Genomic DNA, 23,641 nt, shown 5'->3' with positions numbered 1-23,641 from the left:
TAACAAACAAGGTCATTTATTTTCATTTTCTTGTTTCTAACTGCATGCATCTACTCCCGAGGATGAACTCCATAAACAGGTGGCTGGAATGCTGGGGGAGAAAGCTTGAAACTGTTCCAGGAAAGAGGGCATGTCCCACTCCGGCGAAAACAGTTTGATGAGTTAGAGATTTCGATACTGCACCTGCATTATTACTCGAAAAGCAAACACTCGTGTGTTTGGCACGCACGGATCTATGTAAATTAGGGGGGATTATTTTGCTGCTAGTCCTTGGCTGTTCGGTGATCAAAATGTAATTGTTTCCTAATTCTTAAGAAACAGAATCTCTACTGGACTCAGTTCTTTTCTCGGTGTGTTTTTTTTTTGTTTTGTTTTGTTTTTTTACAATTTTATTGTTCTATGGTTATTAAAAATAACATGCCTTATAAATTCAACCTAGAGACTTGGGTGCTTATCAAAGAAAGGATATCATCAGAGGCTCCAACTATGGGAAGTATTTATGTGCATTGGTATATAGATCTGTCGTGGAAGGACTTAATATCTGTGTAATGATTTTTTTTTGCCTTAATGCCCCTATAGCTGTCCTTTGGTGAAGAATAAAAAATGGACTGACTGCCACCCATCGCTAAGAGAGTCCTGGGTCCTCAGCTTTCATTGTTTAGTCAGTAGGCTTTGTGGGCGACCCTGCAGGGCCCCTCTTGCTGGAAACCCTCCGAGCTTCCTGATTTCCAATCCTGTAAAAACCTCCTCCCCCATCGCTACCTTTGTCTCTTTGTGGGGTGGGGAGTGGGGAAAAACCTTTTTCACTTGAGCAAAATAAAAACTACCCAGTATTTGTTTCTGGAGTGTAATTATAAACTTCATTGTACATTCTTCCTGGCTTTGATGCTTATCTTGAAGAGTTCAGTGAAAATAAATTGTTTTTATGAAAGCAGAGAAACCATTTGATAAACACGCTCTGAAAATTGTTCCTGCAAAAGAGGTCATTCTTTCACTTTAAAAGAAATAGAATATATTTCAGAAAACAGGCAAGGCAACAGTTTAGGATTTCTGTGAACACAGGATATATTTTTTTAAAACAGGGTGTAAACACATTGAAAATTGCACACCTCCTGGTTGTATGGAGTGTATTGGTTTTTAAAACAGCTTTATTGAAGAGCTACTTAGGTCACAAGCAAATACTGGCTATATTTCATATTTCTGGGAATGAATTCTCAACTCAGTACTTTTTTTTTGCTACTAAGGTTTTGGGGGTTACTGTTTCATAATTACTATATATCTGTTGGAACCTATGGGTGTATCTATTCTTATTAAAAGTCAAACTTAGCTGGGAAAATGATTCATTTTCTAGAGCTCTTCTTGTGCCTGGTAGCACAGAGACCCATGTGGCCAAAATTGGTTGTAGTAATATGAGACACAACCTCATGTACATAACAATATACATTCATTATTTTTTTCCCACTGTCTCATGTGTTTGTACATCTTGACCTAAGTAAAACTATAAAAATAGTTCACATTTCCAGACCAGAAAAGTTCGGATTTACTGAAAACTGAAACTAACCATGACAGTGCTTGGGATTTTTTTTTCACACTGTAATTCCTAGGTTGAACTCTTTCCTGGTGATTAGTTTTTGAGCCTGAGCTAGAGATGGGTAATGAGGGCCCCGAGGTCAGAATGCTTCCTCTATGCCATGAGTACATCCACTATTGTGAGAGCCTTGGTTGGTCTTGACTTGATTTTATCTGCATGTGATTTAGACTATGAAAGTGAAGTGTTGATTCTTGACAGGAAACTCTCTTAAATTTCACGGAGATGAGTTATACAGACACTAAGAATCCATGCTAGATAGAAATGCTATGCTTTATGACGTGAAGACAAATTCAGATATAAAGCCAAGTATAAGACGTTTGACCAATATAATACTTTAGCTGTTACTATGGGAATAGAAAAGAAACTTCAGTAGCTCTGGCCTTGTTAATTTCCATTTGGAGCCGCTGTTAATTTGGCTATATTACATATTGCAAACAAGGATCATAATGTTTGGATAGAACTTTTTATGCCCCAAACTCAAGAAAATTAAACTGTATATAATGTTTAGTACAATCCTCATGTGAGGAAGCCCAATACAGGTTAAATTACCATTCATAGATACCTAAAAGTGGGGAGGGGGGTCTCATTAAGATCTTTGGTTATAAAACTCAGCAGGCTTAATGCATCCTCATGGGACTCTCTTGCTTAATTTGGAGCCAGATAAGGCAGAGAAATAAGGTTTTTGAGTTCTATCAAGATATAAAAATGGTGTTTCTATTATGTAAAGTTTGTGTGTTTTACCCCCATTTTTAAAAGATTCTTGGATGACACCAACTATCCATTTATAAACATCAAGCTAATAAGACTGACATTTTGGACCCAAATCATATTAAAAACCCTATAGGAATTTTCTTATGCCCCAAAGTTGTATTTTGGCTTCATAACTGATTCTTGTGCTGCCTTCTTCTAAATCAATGACTGTTAGCACCGTGCAGCATAAATTCAAAGCATGTTTAAGATATGCTCTTGGAGAAGTTTCTTCAAATTCAAGGCTAATGTAGTACAAAGAAAGTCTTTGTCTGTGGCATAAAATGCTGATAGCCTGAAAAAGGTGACACCCTTACAATGACAAATAGCATGACAGTTACAATTGCATTAAATTTTTAAAAGAATCATTCTAAAATTTTTAACCAATGGGCTTCAGATCCACTGGAACCCTTAAAACTGGGGCAGCATTCTGAATACAAAGAATCATCAGAACAGCACTAAATGCAACAACATATAATTCTAGTCTTAATGTGGATAAAGGCTCCAAAACTGCAGGGTACGAAAGACCCCAAGTTTGTTCTTCTCCAAATCAGAACTGCTGGGTTTACTCTTTCCAAATCTTACCTCAACCAGGTTCCCTGGGAAGGATATTCCACTATGAATACATCTGTCTCTCTTCCCTCTCTCTCTTTCCCTTTCTCCCCCAACTCCTTCTTTCCCTTCTTCCTTCTCACTTTCCTTTCTTAAATGCATATTTACTTATTGCAAACCACCCAAGTACCAAAGGTGGTCCCAGGTTCTTGGGAAACAGCAGTGATCCTGCCTGGGCTCTTGAGCAGTGGTTTTGCCCCCTCCCTGGAACTTTCTTTTACTGTGGATAAAATACTATGGATGCAAATTTGCATATCAGATGGCTTCTCCCCATAGCAGCAGCAGGTATGTCATCACGGGATCTCCAGGTAACTAGATGAGAATATATGTGTGTATGTAACATGTGCAGGAGTGTGACTGGTCCACTTCTTTGAGGGCTTTCACATGTATCATTTTGGGCTCCTCCTTCTCATTCACAAGTGCCCAAACAGTGTCCAGCACAGGGGAAGTCATGCAAAAGTAGCTGCTGAATGCACAGATTATGGACAGTAGCCAAAGTCAGGGGTTGGCATACAGCCTTCCCAGATGACTATTTCTGGTCTAGGGATTTTTTTTTTTTTTTTATTCATAGTGTCTCAACATATGTATCTTCAGACTCATCAGACAGTTTCTTTTTTCCTCTCTTCTTAATCAAGATCTACACTCAGAACTTTCGCTTACATTACTTCCTAAATGATCATCATCTTAAAATATCGACTGACGAAATATTGTTTCCCTCTCCAAAACATCTGCATTGTAACGGGGAGGGGGATATTAAGAGCAAGCCTTTCTCACAACAATGGCCTGGAGGTGGTACCCCTAGCGCCTGGCATTCCTGCCTCCTGGGAGGCTCCTGGGAGAAGGTTGTCCTGAGTTTCCAGTCTCTACAGCGCTATGCTCAATGCCACGCATGCGCTCACATGCAATTCCCAGTCTTGCAGCTAGTGGGGTTTCCAGTGCGAATATTTGTATTCCTGATCCTCGAAGTCTGATTACAGCTTCAGGTTTTGTCTCTCTGTAACTTTGATTATACTTTGCTTCATCCTCTGTAATCAAGCTCAGATTGCTTCGGATGTGTGACAGAACGAGCAGAAGGTGAGGGCTGTGAGTGCGCGAAGAAAAACTCCCCTTCCCAGCCTTTGGGGGCTTCTTTAACAACTATCTGGAAGAAAAAAAAAGAGAGATTTCTTTTTTGGTACCTCAGCTCAGCAGGCTGCTCCTCTCCTGTGGCCAGATGCTGCACTCTCCGCCATTGTTAAATACTAATAGTGAAACTTAAAAGATGTACTCTTGCGAGACAACAGGTGGCCACTGCAACCTCGGGCTCTGATTGGTGGAAAAGGCCACAGGCGCCCAGTGGCCCGGAGAAAGGGCCTCCACTTCTGCGTTTCAAGAACCTGCTCAATGGGGTGTTGTCCTGATAATATCTCAGCTCACTGCCAATTTGTGCAACCCGCTGGGCCATTAGGGAGCGCCGCTGGGTTGTCAACGTTAAATGGAGACTCGGGAGAGGAGACCAAAGCTTTTTCAGGAGGGGGGATTGGAGTCAACCCAGCGACAATGTAAGCAGTTGTTCCTTTCCTGAATACACACCGCTCTCTCACGCAGTCTCCAAACACCTGACTCTGCTAAGAGAAGGGCAAATACACAAACTTTCGCCTAATTGAAGTTTATTTTTTCCTGCTTGGTTTCAGAAAGATAACATTGGGCAAAGGTACAGACATAAGGTGTCACCAAGCCAGGGAGAATAGACGAAACGGAGAGAAAGTCCTGTGATGCTTGTCCGAAAAACTTCAGGCTGTGGGCCAGCAAAGTGTGATCAGGGATGAAAGTGTGAGTGAGCGTCAGCTCAAATATTCCTAAATTTCTCCCTTCCGGTTAGTTTCTAGATAACCAAATTGGGGAGGGGGGCAAATCTCACAGCCTCTCCCTAACGTTCTCGGCTGGTATAAAATCCTTTCCCTTCTGCCAAGGCTGAGGGCCAAACTCTCAAATGAACCCGAAGCAAAGTGGAGGGTAGGGACGTGGGGGTGGGGGGTAAGATGCAGCTTAAAGAAAGAGAAAGAAATGAAGAGGGGCTGGGAGAGTGCAGTGTGAGGAAGTTAATCACCCAGAACCTTTTAGGAAAATAGGGACATTTTCTCTCCGAGAGCAGTGAGTGATCCGCCTAGATCCAGTTACTCAAATACCTTTCGAATACAAACAAGAGCAAAGAAAACACGAAGAGAAGCGCCAAGAGCCTGAACCCCGGAGCTTCAGGTCTGCCTACCTGTGAAAGGGCAGGCCCCCACCCCTCCCCACAGGTGTACCCTGGCTCCCGGCTCTCGGGAGGCAATTGGGCAGGTGACCTGCTGGGTTAGGTACCTCCGAGAGGAAGGGAGCACTCGCAGGGGAAGGTGCAGGGCCGTAGAGGGACCGGGGGACCCACGAGAACGGAATGGGGCGAGGAGTGGAAACGAGGGAAAGAGCGGTGGTGGGAAGGGAGTGGACGGCGCGTGGCCGCTGCTGACCGCAGCCGGGGGGCCCCGGGCAGGGGTGGTGGGAAAGGGGGCTGGAGGGCCACGCCGGGCACGGGGCTGGCCGAAGTGGCCGAGGGAAGGAGGGGAGCGAGGAGCGCTCCGAGGCAGCGGGGACAAAGAGGACCGGAGAGGGAAGGGGGGCGCGGTGGGAAGAAGAGGGGCCCGGGAGAGGGGGAGGCCGCCGGGCGGGCGACGGGGCGGGTGAGCGCTGCGCGAGGCGCGGGGTGAGCGGCGAGGGGCCGCGCGGGGCAGGGGCCGGCGGGGCGGGGTCCGCGCGCCCGGAGGCGGTCCGGGCCGAGAGCGCACCGGCGGGGCGGGCGGCGCGCCAGCTGCCCGCGGTGGGAGGGGCGGAGCGGCGGCCGCGCGGGGAGGGGACCGGCGGCGGAGGGAGGCAGGAGAGGGAGAAGGAGGGGAGGGGCCGGGCCCCTTGTCTCCGCGGCTCGTCTCCTCAGTCCGCCCGGGGAGGAGGAGGAGGAGCGCGGCCAGCCGCCGCCGCCGCCGCCGCCGTCCCAGTCCCAGCCTCGCCCCGCGCACCTGAACTCGCCGCGCCGTCCCGGGCCCCCGCGCCGCGCCCCGCGTCCCGGGCGCCCGGCCCGCGCGCAGTGCTGCCTCGGTGCCCCGGCGGGGCGCGTCCCCCGGGCCGCCTCCCGCTCTCCCGCGGTTCGCGTGGCCGCGCCTTTGTGTGCGGCGGCCGCGGCTCCCGGGCTCCTTCGGCTCCAGGTCGCTGCGCCCCTCCGGCCCCGCGTCCCGCGCGCCGCCCCCGGGACAACCCCGGCCCGGCGCCCCCCGACGGTGGATCTAGCGGCTTCGAGGAGGCGGGCACCGGCCCCGGCGAGCCCCAGTCTCGGCCCCGCGGCCCCGGGCCCGGCTCAGGCATGGATGTGAGGTTCTACCCCGCGGCGGCCGGGGACCCCGCCGGCCTGGACTTCGCGCAGTGCCTGGGGTACTACGGCTACAGCAAGGTGACCGGGCCGGGCGGGGGCCGGGGGCGGCGGGGCGGGGGCCATCTCTCCATTCCGGGCGCGCCCAGCTCTGCCTGCTGCACTTTTCTGTCCCCTCTCCACTCCCTGCCCATTGCGCCTTCGTCTCTGTCCAACTCTCTCGCTCTACTCTTTCTGCCCCCTTCCCACCCCCCTTTTTGTCCCTCAGCCTGCGCTCCCCTCTCCCCTCCGCCTCTCCTCCCACTGTCTCTCTCCCCCACCCCCCACTCCGCCGACTCTCTTTGGCTGCCCCCAAAGAAGCAAGGAGCAGCCCAAGAACTGCTAGGGGGGACTCGCTTTGTTGTTGTTATTAGTAAACCCGATCGCAGGCTCCCTGAGTTTGGGGTAGAGGGGGGCAACGCAGGAGTCCCCGATTTCGTGGTCTGATGACCTCGCCGCCCCCCTCCCAGTCCATCTCACCTCCCCCACGCGCCCTAGAGCTGGACTCCGGGCCGCTTAGCGAAGGAAAGGAACTAACTTTTGAGCGTGCCCTGGATGGGGGAAGAAGGGGGCCGGGAAGTGTTGGGACCCCCGCAGGTGGCCTTTGTTGCCCTCTCGCTGGGTCACTTTGGACCAGGCAACGGAGGGGCCCGCTCTTGCCGGGTTAGCGCCAGTGGCTTCTCATCTCTCATTTTCTGGGGAGGGGTAAATTTGGCATTTCGGGGAGATCAGGGTTGGAGACCTCCACACCACGCCCTGGATCACCCCACCTCCTTCACCTCCCCCTGCGCCAACTTTGAGGACCGAGCATTTCAGGTGGCCGAAGGTGGATCTCTCGGAAGGGCAGCTGGTGCCGCGCGCAGCGGCGAGTCCGTGCGAGAGCCGGAGTCCTTGGCCCAGGGCAGCGCGGACTCGCGTTCTCCATCCTTCCTGAAGCCCCCAAGGCCAAGCTTTGGAGGAAACATCACCCCGAGGGCGATATTCAGAGAAAGAGCTGTGCCTTTTGAATGTGGTTTTTCTTTCTCCTTCCCCACCCCTGCTCCTCCCTCCCCCCTCCCCTTTTTTCTTTCAAATCGCAGTTTGTTTATGATTGCTTGGATAACAGAGGAGGAAATAAAGAGCCTGCAGAAAGAAAGGTGCTATACAAAACTAATGAGCATAGCAGGAAGAAGGGGAATTGTATCTAGAGGGAGGAACGGTTGCAGTGCCCCGTGGCTGATGGAAGCTTCTGTTCTTTTCTATTTGTTTATACTCCCATCCGATCGCAACTCCAGTGCTGAAGTTTGTGAAAGACCATCAAGGTTTCTCTCCCTCACCCTTGTCCCTGTGGCATCGTCGTCCAGCTCTGCTCCTGGCACTGAGGGGCCTCCCAGCAAGTATAGAAGGAAGGGACATTATTCAGTGTTTTTTACCCTTTGGTGATGGGAGGGCGAGGAGAGGGGCATTAATGCTCTCCAAATTCCTGAGCTTTGAAAGAGAAGCAACAAAAAGCCCACCGAGGTAGCCAGAGTTACCGTTTAGTTTCTGTCCTCTGATTTTGGATTTACTCAGGTTATTAAATGCTTTAAAAAGTCCCCCATGTATGCTCAGTTAGGGACTCAGGCAGCCTAATTAAGTATGTAGTGTATCTGAGAATCCACCTAATTATTCCAGTGGGGTATTATTTGTCTCCTTACAACTTAGCCTTGTGTATGCAAGCCTTGTCTAACTGGGCAGGCTCTTATTTTTGGAAGCCATTACCTTTCCTAATGTAACTACTTCTTTCTCTGATTTAAGATCAGCAACCCTCCAATGACACCAAAATAGAAACCTTTTGTACTAATCCAGTCACTGCAATGCGTGGCAAATCTCTGTTCACTAGGATCCCAAGGGTACTTCAAGGGACCAGAGGAAATTGTGGGTGTTTTGTGTGTGTCTCTTTTTATTTTTTGAGAAAGGCTATTTGGAGTCAATTTAAACTCAGAACATTATTTATTTCAGGGAGGGTCTAGAAAGCTTAAAAACAGACAATATTTATTGAAATGCTAGTTCAACTTCAGGAGTAGGGACACAAGGTGGATTGCTGTCATATTTTCTTAATGCAGCTATTTGCCTGAAATAACTCAGTTTCATAGTAATTCTGCAATCTGTCATCTTAAGTGCACTGTGTACCCAACTTATGAAAGTTAGCACTTAATATTGGTACAAATCAGATTGTACTTATTTTAAGGGATGTTTGCATTTCATTCCTTGCAGATAAAAATACAAAAGTCTTTAAATTGAGCCATGATACTATATTTTCCTACTCTTCATTTCATAAGTGAACAACTCAACTCTCTTCCCTGTAATTTTTCTTTATGGAGAGAATGAAGTAGATGAGGAAGTATTAACTTCATGGGTATAAAACAGCAAGTGCTAATTAAAGGTTTATAGCACTTTGTTTCATAGCTAACTTGTGTGTCTGAAGTGGCGTTGTTCAGTACAGATTTATATTGAAAATGTAAAAACTAGCAGACAAAGACATGCATTTATTTTATTTGAAAACACCTGTAATTATTAATCTCCAAAGACTTTAACTTTTAATCATATATATTATCTTTCTGGATGGGAAACGATGGCTTTCTAAGAAAGTCTGTTTCTGCCCTTTCTTGTTTTAACGACCATCTGGGAAACTTTAGAAGAAATACAGAGCCCTCTGCTCCAGGCTTAACAAGTGCAAAGTTAGCGCTTATCTTTAAATTTATTTACAAACCGTGAATAATAGGGTTTCATTCATTTCTCTCTTTAACAAATGACCAGAGTCCTTTGTATAAATTATATCATGTGCATTATCTTTACATTCTGTGAGTATATGGATCCTTTTTAAATGTCAGCGATCATGAGAGTGTGTAATTTTGTCTATGGAGAATGGATGAAAGAGTTTTGAGGGTTCAAAAGTCATCGCAAGTAGGAGAATAACTTCAAATAAAATATAGCCAGGATCATTAAAATCAGTTAATAATTCATGAACCAGCCACTGATGTATAAACTTAAAGTCATCTCTATTTCCTCAGGGCTAATTTCCATTTTAATTTCAAGTGGAAAATCTACTGTTTGAGCATTTCTTTTTCTGATGCAGCTAACAAATTTAACACCTATATATATGTTTTTGAAAAAGGCCTTATCTTACTCAAGTGAGTTAATGACCCATTGTCTATATACCTGGATTTTTTCTTTCCCCGGGTTCAATTTGTCTTTACCAGTAAGAAGATAATATGCAACATATCCATCAGCATGTAGTGCTCAGAAGTCTGTTCCCCCTAAATAAACTATTTTATTTTATGTGGGTGTAAGCAAGATAAAATCACACTGTGGGTTAATAATGAACTTGAACTCAACTCTAGTTACTTTTCTGCATGTTCTTAGGGCTTCCTCACCCCCTTTCAAAATACCGCTATTGACTTCTTACCCTATATAGAATGGTCCTAACTGTTGTAACTCTATCAGTCCCAAACATTCCTTTCTAATTACTATATGTGTTATTGATCACTCTGCTTAATTAAGACGCTCTGATGTGAACTCTTTTCCTCCACCTCATGGGCCTCTACCTTAACTAGCTTGAAGAGCAGGAGGACCTGAAGGGTGATTTGTCATTGGTCTATATCAGTGGAGACCATGGTTTAAATTGGGAACATATTGAGCGGGGAGGGGCGTGTGACTGAAACTCTTTTTAAGTTAATATCTTGCACGAGCATAAAAACTCATGATTTCATTTGTAGGTTCTAGAGTATGGGAGTGTTGAACTTTGAGAGCAGATTGAGAGATTTTTCATGTCAGGTATTTAAATAAGATGTGGAAACCACATTGAAAGAAATAAAATGTTTCTAAGGACCTTAAAGCAGGGGTCATAAACAAAATGTCTATAGGGACATCTGGTTAACCTTCATGAAGCCAGGTGTTGTGGTTAAGTGGAGAACATGCCCCATTGAAAGGGGGTGCCTTGCTCAGCATTATTAGATTTTTGTCATGCCAACATTTGACCCAGTATCTCCATATTCTGCATTTCATTTTTTTTTTCAAGAGAATGATAATCTGGGTTTTTATGGGAAATAGCCTGAATTTTAAATATAGCAAATTAACAAACAATTGAAATCATTATGTAGTACTCTCAACACATGCTCAGCTTTTGTGTTGACAAACTCATAGGCAGATGAGAATTCAAAAAATCATTTTTTTAATAAGTCATTTCTAGTTTATGTTCAACTATGTGGGCAGTTCTACTGCAGTGTTCACCTACATGGATTGTTCATTTGAGTGAGTGGAACTACACTTTCAGTGTAGTTCTAATCTAATCATTTGGATTCTATCATTTGTTACTTTTATCATCTCAAACCAATGGAATAGTTGTTATAGACCAGGATTTGGCAAACAGCATCCTGCAGGTTACATCTGGCCCCCTGACTGTTCTGGTATGGTCTGCAAGTTAAGGTTGGTCTTTGCATTTTTAAATGGTTGAAAGAATTTGAAAGAAGTATAATATTGGGTTGGCCAAAAGTTCATTCGGGTTTTAAGTAAGTTGGCACAGAAAGTCCCAAGTGGACTTTTTGGCCAACCCAATATTTTGTGACTGTTAAAACTACATGAAATTGACTTTTGTGTTCCATAAATAAAGTTTTATTGGAACACAGCCCCACTCATTTGTTTACATCTTGTCTGGGAGGCGGGCTGCCTTCATGCCACGGTGGCAGATTTGAGTCATGGTGACAAAGACTGCATGGCTTGCAAAGCCTGAAACATTTGCTGTTTGCCACTTTATAGAGAAAGGTTGCCAACCCCTGTTCTAGATAATTAGTCCACTGATGGTGCCATAATCTTCCTGTGTTCCAAGCCAAGGCAGTAGAAAGAAAATCAAGCTGGTCTAACTGGAAAGATGTGTATCTCAGAGAATGTTTCTGGAAATGTTTCTAGAACAGTGGAGTCTCAGCCCTGGCTTCAGTCATGGTTATGTAGGAGGAGGCTTGTAGAAGATACTGAAACTCAGCCTTACCCTAGACTAGGTCAATAAGAATCTCTGGGGATGGGATCTAGGCAGCAGTGTTTAAAAGCTCCTCAGGTGATTCTAATGTGCAGCCATGGTTAAAAACTTTGTTTTAGGCTGAGGATCCTGGAGTGAGTAGTGTCAAGGGGCAGTAAAACTGAGTATGAAGTTTGTGATTGCTATAAGGAAGATAAGACCTAGGGCAGAATGGTTGGTTCCAGGTTGGCACTCAGGTCTTTTGAGGACCTTGGCAATGCCTCAGTCCTATTGATCTGGGCTCCCCTCTACATCCTCCATTTAATATAATATGATGTGATACCATATCTGAGTTGCTGTTGGTGAGGTGGCTTGTGTTTGTATTTTGTAGGCATTTAATTAAGCATCTATTTGTTTTAATTTTGTACTGTGTGTCTGTGTGCACATGTGCACACATGTGCCTGTGTGTGCTGTGTGGCCAATTATTTTTTTCTCATATTTTGAACATTTTTATAGGCCCCCAAGAGGCTTGGAGTTCTAGGTGTCCAGTCTGGTGACTAATGGATAAAGTGATCTTGCTGACAGTAACTAGATGTCCATAACCCTCCCCCTGCCCCCGCATTTTGCCATCCCAAACAGTGGAGTGTTGATGAGAACCTTGTGCTCGGTGGAGTCTAACATAGTTAGCCAAAGAGTATTAATTTCAGTCATTTCAGGTGAAGTCAGTGGTTGTCTGTGGCCACAGCATTCAAAGTGTGTGTGGATATTGCAAAAACTTTCTACTCCAGGTCACAAACTGTCAGGGGAATGCTGAATCGCCTTGAGGACTTGTTTTGTTTACTTTGCACCAGTGTTTTTTTTTTTTTTTTTAAATAAATGAGTTGTATGCTTCTAAAAATCTTTGCATGTAAATCTGGATTTCCAGCTTTGCCCTCCTCATAAATTTGGCAGTACTAGACCTGTACCCTCTTGTGGCATCATCTCCTGTTGCCCTGATTCAGACGACCGTGCATTCCACCATTCACCATGGTCCTCTCCTGTCTCTCTCCCTCATAGTTCGACCTCAGTAAACCTCTGAGGTCCCAGGAGGCTTCAAGTTTGAAAACTTTGATTAGAAAGAGATGAAATTAAGCGAGCATCAAATGATGCCCAGACCTAGTGAAATGAGGTCACTGTCATTAGAGAAGTGTTCCTTATGGTATGTAGGAGAGTAGATTAAATGGAAAAGAGTAATTTGTGATCATATTATAGAGCAGTGTTTCTCAAACTTTAGCATATACAGTGATCACCTAGAATGCTTTTTATAACACAGACTGTTGGACTTTACCCCTAGAGATTCTGAATCATCGGTTTGGGGTGGGGCTCCCAGGTGATGATGTCATGCTGTAAGTAGCATGGCATGGAGGGTGTTAAGTGGTAAGGGAAAGAGTTTGTTCTGTGGACATTTATCGGTTAGAATGCTTCGGGCTCCAGGGAGCAAATGCCCAGCAAACAGTGGCATAAACCATAAGGACACTGGTTTACTTGTAAGTCTTTAGTGGGCCATCTCTGGCTGTTTTGGATGGTTCAGTCATGTCTTCCCTGGTGGCTCAGATGGTAAAGAATCCACCTGCAGTGTGGGAGACCTGGGTTCTATCCCTGGGTTGGGAAGATCCCCTGGAGAAGGGCATGGCAACCCACTGCAGTATTCTTGCCTGGAGAGTTCCCATGGACAGAGAAGCCTGGTGGACTGCAGCCCTCGGGGTCACAAAGAGTTGGACACAACTGAGTGACGAAGCACAGCACAGTCATGTCTTCAAGAAACCTGTTTGTTTTTCTTTTTATTCTGTCATCCTTGGGAGTTTCAACAGTCTCCTCATGGTCACAGGGTGGCTGCTGTAGCTCTTGGCATCACATCCTCACATCATATCCTCACATGATATCATGCAAAATGAGAAACAGGATAGCAGTGTGGTGGGGGTGGTAGCAAAGGAGCACTTTCTCCTTCTACACGTCTCTTATGAACACAAAGGGGGAAAGATAGGGTGGGAGATTGGGATTGCTATGTACACACTAGTATGTGTAAAATAGGTAGCTAATGAGAACCTGTATAGCACAGGGACCTCTACTCAGCGCTCTGCGGTGACCTCAATGGGAAGGAAATTCGCAAAAGAGGGAATATGTGTATACATATGGCTTCCCAGGTGGCTCAGTGGGAAAGAATCTGCCTGCCCATGCAGTAGATGCAAGAGTTGCAGGTTCGATCCCTGGGTGGGGAAGATCCCCTGGAGGAGGAAATGGCAACCCACTTCAGTGTTCTTGCCTGAAAAATTCCATGGACAGAGGAACCTGGGGGGTAGGCTCCAGTCCATGGGGTCACAAAGAATCAGACATAATTGAAGCATGCATGCACATACTATGGCTGATTCACTTTGCTGCTCAGAGAAACTAATACAACATTGTAAAGCAACTATACTCCAATACATTTTTTTTTTAAAAAAGAAAGCTTTCTTGATAACAGTTCCACTAGACTCTTTTGACTTATTGATCAGAAATGGATCACATGTCCACCCTAGACCCATCATTGACAAAGAGATTGCTGTGATCAGCTTCAACCAATCCCATGTCATCCATCCCCTGGGGCTGGGCACTTGTCACATGAGCATAATGAATGCTTTGCTCTGTTAGCAAGGAGGAAGCCTATTGGAAAGACACCCTCATCTACTATGGGGCACATCTGAACAATTTTGAGAGGCTGGCGGTGTGGGTGGGGTTGCCCTGTGTGAAGATGGCTCCGACTTTTTCGCGTGGGACCTGACAAGAGGTTGTGAGGGTGGGGGCAGAGAGGAAAGATTTGAACTAAGGAGAGGTGGGAATGGATGTGAAGGAGAGGAGGGCAGGGAACAGAGCATCTCTGTAGCTTAGGAAGGGGAAAAGGAGGCAGAGTGTTTGAACTTGGGACCTGCGTGACCGTTGACCTCAAACAGAGGCAGAGAGGCCAAAGGAGAAGCTGGTGTTGAAGGACAGATAAAGCTGATTGAGGATGTTTTGCTGGAACATTCCCACAGAGATATCAAGTAGGTGCCCTGGAACCTACCAGTGCCCTGGAACTCAAGAGAGAGAAATCGGGGCTGAAGGACCAAAGTCGGGGTCTTCCTCTACATGATAAAGTGCTAGAAACAGAAGTGACTCCTCTAAATGTAAGGAGACAGGGGTGGCAAGGATATATACTTAATCAAGAGGGTTGGCTGATGTGGTATTTGTTAACCCAGCTTCCCAGTTAGGGAGGTAGTATTTTAGGACATGACATGTGAAACTCAGAAAACTTGGAAATCCTACTGTACCATTACAACTATGATACAAAAAAGGAGTGTGTGGGTGTGTGGGTGTGTGGGTGTGTGACAGTATATCTTTTCTATCTTAACAGTCATTTGGAAAAAAGCATTCTTAAATAGTGGTCATCAACTGGGAATGATGCAAAATTTGTAACACTTCATGTTACAACCACGTCAGCCAACTTTCAAATTAAAATATTTCATGTGTTTTTCTTGATGTAAGAGGTACAGGTTCAAATTGGATTTTGTGACGTGTTAATGATGGCATTAGTATCTTAGGGAATCTGTTTTGAGTGTGGTTAATGAGGAAAGACAGGATTTCAGCTAAGTATGCTTATAAATTCAATATGTTTTACAGGTGGATTCAGCACTCTTTAAAAAACTTAAAATATAAGAAATAGAGGCTTTTATTCAAGGTCTGCATGAGCTTCTGACAGGTTTTATTTTCTCTCTCTGTAGTAGATCATTTTATGTTCTTTGTTTCCTAGGTTTGTCTCTTAATCCGTTCCTTTGGGAGGCCATGTTCTTTTAAATATGTTCCATGCTTGTGTAAAACACATGAGCCGTTGGAAAATGGCCCTTCTTGTAGGACTAACATTCTGTCTTTAATCTTAATTTAATTGTACTTTGTTTATAAAAGAATACTTTTCATGTCTTCATAATCCTGAAGTTAAACAAATTGGCCAATATCAAGAAGTGTTTGGATTTCACTCTAAATACTATCTGAATGATGTAGACTCATTCTTTTGGAGGAACTAGATTTTAAGGTGGGCCCTTCTATTTCAGAGCTTGCAAGTTGAATGTGGCCTTTGCTACACTGACTATAAATTGTTTATATAAAAGAATTATGTTAAATATTGTAACGGAAGTGAGTTCTCAACATATGTTAAATTGATATAGTAGAACTATACCACATTATGAGATTTTCCAGCAGTTTCTACAGCTAATTTGTAATGAGCAAGGGATTTTGATGTGTCATAGAATAACAAAAGTTTTCCACTTTCTTTTAAAAATCTTCTAGATATAGGAAGTAGAAGTCCCAAATGCTGACCTGCTACAAAACTTTTATTAAATATGTATGTTTGACTTGAAACTTTCTTTTTTTTTGGAAAAAGGATGAGTTAAATTTAGAACTATTGAGTGCTCATAAAGAATACTAGTAGATCTCTTTTCTAATCTTTTATGCTTGTCTTCGGGCTTCCCAGATAGTGCTTGTGGTAAAGAATCTGCCTGCCATTGCTGGAGATGTAAAAGACACAGGTTCAATCCCTGGGTCAGGAAGATTCTCTGGAGGAGGGCATGGCAACCCACTCCAGTATTCTTTCCTGGAGAATCCCATGAGGAGCCTGGTGGGCTATTGTCCATACGGTTGCAAAGAGTCAGACATGACTGAAGCAGCTTAGCACTCGCGCATTCCTGTCTTCAGGGAAAAACTCAACTCTTATTATTTGGCTTACTCAAAAAATTCTAACAGTGTTTAATGGAGACGCCATTAAAACTGTTGTACAGGTAAAACTTATTTTGAACCCAAATAGGGAAAATCCTCAAACTGTTTTAAATAGAAAAAGGGTTGTAAGTTTTGCTTCAGGCACAGCTGGATCCAGGTGTCACAAAGCGATGCTGTCAAGACTCTTCTATTAGTTGTGTGTTCATCTGTTTGGCTTCTTTCTCAGTCAGGTTATACTCAGATGGTGGGAAGATGTCCAGTAACAGCTGCAAGTCCCATCTGCACAGCCTTCCCAAAAGGGAACGATTCTCTTCCTCACTTATCTTAGTACCTCGGGTGCATCAAGTCTCATTGGATGGAATTGGGTCATGTGCCCAGGCCCAGTGTCACATACGCATCTTAGAATGAGAGGTTCATACTGGCAGCCCCCCTAGAAACCAGATGAGCCAAGAGTCGGGAGCAATGGTATCTCAGAGGGGCAGCAAAACCCTGACATCACAGCAAAAGGAAGTGGATGTATGGTATTAAAAAAAAGGGGAAAAAATCCATTTAAACTGCTAAATGAAGTGAAACTTGATGGTTTTGAAGATTTTTAAAGATTTGAGTTGTTCATATTTCTTGTTCTTTGTGGAAACCAGAAATAGCCTGTGCCTATTTAATGCAGGTATCATCATTGTTACTTATTACTCATTTATTAGGAATGCACTTCTTATGAGGGCCTATTAGATGTGGTCTGCCTTTGAGAAACCTCTGGTTTGGTGGGAGAGGGTGTTTATATGTGAGTGTTCAGGAAATATGGGTGTTTGTGTGGTTGTGTCAATATGGGTACATGGGGAGATGTTCTAGACAGAGGCCAATGGTTGGTTTGGTAAAAGTGTTCCAGAAATGGTCAAGGAAGGGGAAACTTTGATTCAGGTAAAGAAGAACCTGTGAGTTAGGGTTTGCTTGCAAGTAAAAGGAAAAAAAATCTTGGGGTCACTCCTCCCTGGTAATTAAAAGACACTTGCTCCTTGGAAGAAAAGTTATGACAAAGCTAGACAGACAGCATATAAAAAACAGAGACATTACTTTGCTGACAAAGGTCCATATAGTCAAAGCTATGGTGTTTCCAGTAGTCATGTACAGATGTGAGAGTTGGACCATAAAGAAGGCTGAGCACTGGAGAACTGATGCTTTTGAACTGTGGTGTTGGAGAAGACTCTTGAGAGTCCCTTGGACTGCAAGGAGATCAAACCAGTCCATCCTAAAGGGAATCAGTCCTGAATATTCATTGATAGGCCTGATGCTGAAGCTGAAGCTCCAATACTTTGGCTACCTGATGCGAAGAGCCGACTCGTTAGAAAAGACCAGAATGATGGGAAAGATTGAAGTCAGGAGGAGAAGGGGACGACAGAGGATGAGATGCTTGGATGGCATCACTGACTCAACGGACATGAGTTTGAACAAGCTCTGGGAGATGGTGAAGGACAGGGAAGCCTGGCGTGCACAGTTCATGGGGTTGCAAAGAGTCAGACACGACTGAACGCCTGAACAACGACGACTGTGGTTAGCGGTCTCTGCTCTCACTGCTGGGGGCCTGGATTTGACCCCTGGTCAAGGAAATAAAATCTCCACAAGCAGTGAGGTATGGCCAAAATATAAAACAAAACAAGCAAAACACAGAACCTCAAAAAACCACTTGAGAAGCAGTGGCTTGAATGAGGTAGATTTTCTCTTGTCTCTAATGAAGACCAGAGGTAAGTAATACAGGGCTGCTCTGGGGGCTTCCTAAACATCTGGGACCCAAGCTTACCTCCAACTTTCACATGCCCCTTGTCCTTACGGTTCCAGGTACAGGGCCAGTCATCTTCATGGTCCAACCAGCAGGAAGGAAATGCGGTCAAGGGAGGTTTCCAGAGTCTGCCGCAGGACCCTTGCTTATTCCTCACTGGCCAGAGCTGAGACACAAGGCCACACCTATCAGTGCAAGTTTGTGGCTGGCCGTGTGCCCAGGCAGACACACAGCTACTGAGGAAGCAGGCCTGAGTGCCTGGGAGTGTGGTCTGAGGAACCCTTTCCGGTTATCTCCAAGTACAAACGGTGATGCTGTATTTTACTTCATTCAATATTTTAGCTTTTATTTGCCCCTTAGAGGGTCCTCTTTTAGTGAAAGAGATACACCATGCTATCTTTTCAATCCTTTCTTCAGCTTTGGGGTTTTATTTTGGATCAGCTTAAAATACGTGATGATTGATCTTCTTTGCAGGAGCTGCAAATTCAATGTCCTGACGTTAATTGATTACCTATATTTTAGATCCAAATTTCTTTCCATTTTGAACTACCTCTTGAATTTTTACACTGTCATTTCTCAAGTCCAAACTCTTGGTAACAGAGTTTTATGCAGAAGTCAATGTTTAGTTGTGTTTTTAAATGAGATTGTTTTTCAGTGGACATGTTTCCTCTTCGATCAAACCCAGCTTACTTCTGACTCATCATATCCATATGTCCACCGAATCTTCTTCCCCAGAAACCTATGGTTCTCTTTGCGCTTTCTCCTCACTTAACCCCCTGGTCCCTTTAATTAACCTTTGACCACTGCAAAGCCAAGGCATCCTTCCCCACCATGCCTCCTCAGCCCCCTCCCCTTTTGCTGTATAGGCTTTGTCAGCCTTTGGTCAACCCCATTTCTCAACTTTAGGGTAATTGAGAACTGTGGCCATTTATCCTACTAAAAATTAAAACTGTCTGAGTGTACCTGAGTCCTTTTGTTCATCTGTTTATTCTCTTGGACATTTTCCAAATGCAGAGCCCAAGGGCTCCCCACTCTTTTCAAGTCAGAGTCAATCTTAGAAGTGAACTCTCAGCTTTCACCTCACAGGATTGTTGATATTATCTGCTGGGAATCGCTCTATTGCCATCCTCACTTGTCTAGGGACCACGTCTCTCTTTCATCCAGACCCAGAGGAGAGCAGTTTCTACTCTTTGGGAGAAATCCCCACCACCCCACCCCACCCCCGTAACAATGTCACTCCTTTTCTGACTGTTAAATATTCTTGATTCTGCAGACAACTCCTGTCTTTCCTGTCTGGTTCCTTTCTACTTTCAAATGTGCCCAGATGTCCTCTGACCTCCACTACATGCATTTCAGATTTTTTCCATCTTCAGTTTGTTGAGGGCCACCTCACTGGTCACAATTTTGGCTGTCTCCTCATGGGCTTCCCTGGTGGCTCAGATGGTAAAGAATCTGCCTGCAGTGCAGGAGACCTGGGTTCGATCCCTGGGTGGGGAAGATCTCCTGGAGCAGGGAATGACTACCCACTCCAGTATTCTGGCCCAGAAAATTCCATGGACGGAGAAGACTGGAGGGCTACAATCCATGGGGTTGCAAAGAGTCAGACACGACTGAACGACTAACACACACACATTATAATATGTGTCACAGTTTCTTTCAACTCACTTTTCTCCCTTACATAAATTAATGGTAAATGAAGACTATCACCAGTGGAAAACCCTATCACTTCCCAGACTTGGAGGAAAATCCTAAAGATAAACACCAGGGGAGTAAACAGTATTCTGGAAAGCTCACTGGAGACCTTGCTGGCCTCAGGCTCTGCTGTCTGTTTGTTGAAAAGGGGGATTTGCAAGTGTTAGGGAGGTGTGGAATCTGTGTCAGCACTGAACTGAGATGCTGCCTTTGATTTTATCTGGGGTCTTGAAAGGGAGTTCAAAACAGAAGGACTTTCTCAAGATGTAATTAAACATTCTTTCTTCCTTGTCTATGGATCTCGAAGAGCAGTGCTTCTCAAACTGAGATGTGCATGCAGGTCAGCTGGGGGTGGGGATAAAAGGCAGATCAGTGGGTTGGGGGGTGCTGGAGGGTTGGCATTGCTAATCTGTTGCTGCTGGGTCCCTGCCACTCTGGTAGTTATAAGTCGAGAAAGGACCATCTTTGTTGACACTTAATCTGACTCTGTGAACCCCTGTTTTTTAATCATCTCTCTACACCATTGCTCAAACAGGAAATCTCTACCTACAGTTATATGTCTTTCCTACTCCCAGGCCCTCCTCAACTCACTGCAGTTTGCTTTTGTTCCTCCTTTTATTTATTGACACTGTCTTTTCCCTCTTCTCCTGTGAGCTCTGCCTTGCCCAAGGAGACTTCATTCGTTCTTGCAAGAATATGGAGTGCCAACTTTAGGTTAGATCCTACTTTAAGCCCTGGGGCTATGATTTTCTGATGACTCCTTGAGATCTCCTATCTCTACCCCTACCCTTCTGTCTCCTGTGACCTTGCTTGTCTCTGGTTCCCAAATATGGTACCTTTGGGTACTTCTGCTCTTTTGTCTGCTTTCTCTCCTCTTCCCAGACAGTGGAAATGTCCTCCCCAAACTTGTCTCCTTGCTGTTTTGCCCCTGTATTTTTTTTTTTTTTCTTCCCACTTCATGTGTAGGTCTTGCTGTCTGCCTTTCACTGTTCTCTCTCTGATATTGTTTGTATCAGATATCTATTGCTGTGTAACAAATTAAACCTTGTGGCTTAAAACAAAAAACAGGTTTCCCTTGGGATTCTGCAAATCAGCAGCTTAGGCTGGGTCCAGGGGCACAGTTATTCTACTTTTAAATTTATTTATTCTGATTGGAGGATAATTGCTGTACAGTATGGCACAGTTATTCTTATCTTAGCTGGGTTAAGAATGTGTTTGTGATCGATGGCAGGTCGGCTAGGAGGCTCTGCTTCTGGAGGTTGGCTGACTGTCTGCTGGGGGTCCTCACTTCTCCAGTGAGTACATGTAGTCTCTACCCTCTGGCAAGCCAAATTGTACACAGGAGTCTGGATGGCAGCATTTTAAGAAGTTCAAAAAACCCTTGAGTTCAGGCTCAGAAACTCTTCCTTCTTGCACATACTACTGCTCAAGGCCAGCTTCAAGGGGAGAAGTAGATCCCATTTCTTGAAAGGAACTATTGCAAAGTCACATGACAAAGGCGTGTGGATACCGGGAGATGTGGGGCACTGTTTTTTTTTTTGCAGTCTACCCCCCAAGGCCTCAAATCTTCATCTTTGGCTTCATATGCATTTCTCATCTCCTACATGGCAGCTCTCTCTAGAGAGAGCTTCTAAGATATTACCACTTCCCTGTCTGCCATCTATTCAAATCCAACATAAGCCATATGGCCACCAGCATCCCTCTTCCCCCAAAGCTCCCCTTCACGTTTTCACCATTTCTCTCAGTACCCTCGCCATTTTCAGATACAAAAAGTTAATCATGATTACTGGGCCTCTTTCATTCCCTTAGGGCAATAACTCTTCATGTTGTCTTCATCTTTCTTCTCATGCGCTCTTTTGCATCTATCTTCTTTCTTTCCACTGCCAGCATCCTAGCCCAGGCCTCTGTCATAACCACAGGCTCCTCACCAGCTCTGTATTCTCTAAATCTCTCCCACCTGCAGTTGAGTCTGTGTTCCACTTTGGTTTGATCCTCAAAAGGATATTAGTCTAAGCATCATTCTCCTTCTAAAAGCACTTCCAATGGCTCATCTTTGTGTATACCAGTGCTTTCTCAGCCTTGCCACCTCTTTTTGGCCATATCTACATACCACTGATATTATTTATTAAATATTTTGTGGACTTCACTAGCAGTCCAGTGGTTAAGACTTTACCTTCCGGTGCAGGGGGTGTGGGTTTGATCCCTGGTCAGGGAATTAACATCCCACATGCCTTGAGGCCAAAAAAACCAAAACATAAGCAATAAAAGCAATATTGTAACATATTCAATAAAGACTTTAAAAATAGCTCACATCAAAAAATTAAAAAAAATTTTTTTTTACATTGGCTCACTTTTTATTTTCTGTCACTATTGCATAAGGTAATCTTGTATTGCTTGCAATATGTAAAAATTAGCCATACAATAAATGCAAAACTGTTAATATTTTTTAAATGTTTATTTATATATCAGTTAAATTAATCCACCTATGCATAATAGATATTGGGATTATTGGCCTACTGGCTAAATTGCTTTGTCCTCAACTTGACTTTGAAGACCCTTCATATCTAGTACCAAAGTTAACCACATTAAGGAAAAATAAAATTCCTTAGAAAAGATTATTGAATTATATTAAGGGTCATTACAGTGGCTATAGATCAACACCACAAAGTAGGATTGCCTGTCTTAATATTTTTGTGCATTGCTTAGATATATCAGTTGTTTTGAGCATATTAATTTGAATTAGCTATTTTTCCTGGACCTCAAAGCTCTGTTGTTCATACTTATGTTCTTGGTGGCATAATAGCCTTGTTCTGTCTGCATTAATAATTTTTCAAATATTATCTCCAGTTCTGACTTTGGCTTGACAGGTTTCTGCTGCCAGTGGGCTAAAATTTTGTACTACATATTCCCTTATTTATGGCTTGTCTTAATCCTAGATTCCTAGGAAATACTTTTAGTTGTGATGTATACCATTGTGATCATCTGAAAAACCACCTCATTGTTAGACACTTTGAAAACACTCATGCTTGAGCTTCCATCTGCTCAAGCATAGATGGGGGTTGTAGTTGGCACTCACCTGCCTTCCCCATGATTTTTGAACCTGTGTGTTTATTAGGGTAAAACTGGTAGAAGTTCAGGGCAGAAATCAAGTGAAGGAAAACCAAGTCAGTTTAAAGGAATTCTGATAGACTTATACGAAAAGTAAGAAGAGTGACAACAGAAGACAAGAGTCTCAACCACAAACCACAAGAGTGGTTGAGACTGATCCAGAAGAGTCGTATCTAGAGAGACAAAAAAAAAAAAAAACGATGTCCAGATGTGGGGATAAAAAAGAAAAGGGTCGTTGCTCTCGGTGTGTGGGGGTCAGTTCAAACGTCATCCTCTTTTGAATAAATATGTGTATCATAACATGCTCATCTTAAAAAAGAGAAACCAGCAAAAAGAAAAGGGTATTTTTTTTTTTTTAGAGAGGCCAATTCAACCTTAACTGATAACTTTTGGACTATAGTCAACACCTTATTGCTTGACTACTAAAATTTCCCAGTGAAATGTAACCCACATGTGAGAATTCAACTTTGGGGGAAATGTTTTTCTGATGATAAATTTGGCCATTATACTTAATGGTTGACACAGAATTCTTGTCCTTTAGTTTCCTATCAGAAATGATGCTCTTGAAGTCTGCTGCTCAATCCTTAGTAAAAACTGTTGTAAGAGATAATATATTTATGGCAAATGGCCTGAAGAAGATGCAGTGCAGCCATTCAACCAGATAACCTAATTTAATGTGAGGCTTCTGCCAGCCTGAAAGCTGCCTGCTCAGGATGGTACCCTGTTGTGCACCCCACTCCACAGTTGCCTTCACTGGGTCCTTCTCATGCATTGATTACACACTCCTAGGGCTTCACTTTGCACAAATAGTAGTTTCATGAATATCCTCTTTTCAGTTCTGTTTAGGCTGTCTCCCATTACATATCCCAGTGTCCTCTTTTATAATGTCTTACCAGAGAATCTTCTTAGGTTACTGTACAGGAAAAGCTGGGGAAAAAAATCACTTAGCTTTAGCTAATAGGTATTATT

At 44.1% G+C, this 23,641-nt stretch overlaps 1 protein-coding gene across 4 annotated transcripts in view; it reads left to right on the top strand.

The window, feature by feature from the left end:
- Positions 1-5,808: 5,808 nt before the first annotated feature.
- TOX3 (TOX high mobility group box family member 3) overlaps positions 5,809-23,641 on the top strand; it is a 117,859-nt gene continuing 100,026 nt past the window's right edge. For 3 of the 4 annotated variants that reach the window (XM_043898455.1, XM_043898451.1, XM_043898454.1), the window contains exon 1: positions 5,810-6,410. In XM_043898455.1, coding sequence (XP_043754390.1) covers positions 6,324-6,410 — 87 coding nt within the window. In that variant the 5' untranslated portion in view covers positions 5,810-6,323. Of the gene's footprint in view, positions 6,411-23,641 lie in introns of all 4 variants that reach the window. The other variant, XM_043898452.1, reaches the window with a different exon arrangement.

This window comes from Cervus elaphus, chromosome 4 (genome assembly GCF_910594005.1).
Source record: "Cervus elaphus chromosome 4, mCerEla1.1, whole genome shotgun sequence".
Classification (NCBI taxonomy): Eukaryota; Metazoa; Chordata; class Mammalia; order Artiodactyla; family Cervidae; genus Cervus; species Cervus elaphus.
The sequence above is the reverse complement of the archived record's forward strand: the minus strand, read 5'-3'. Positions and strand labels throughout refer to the sequence as shown.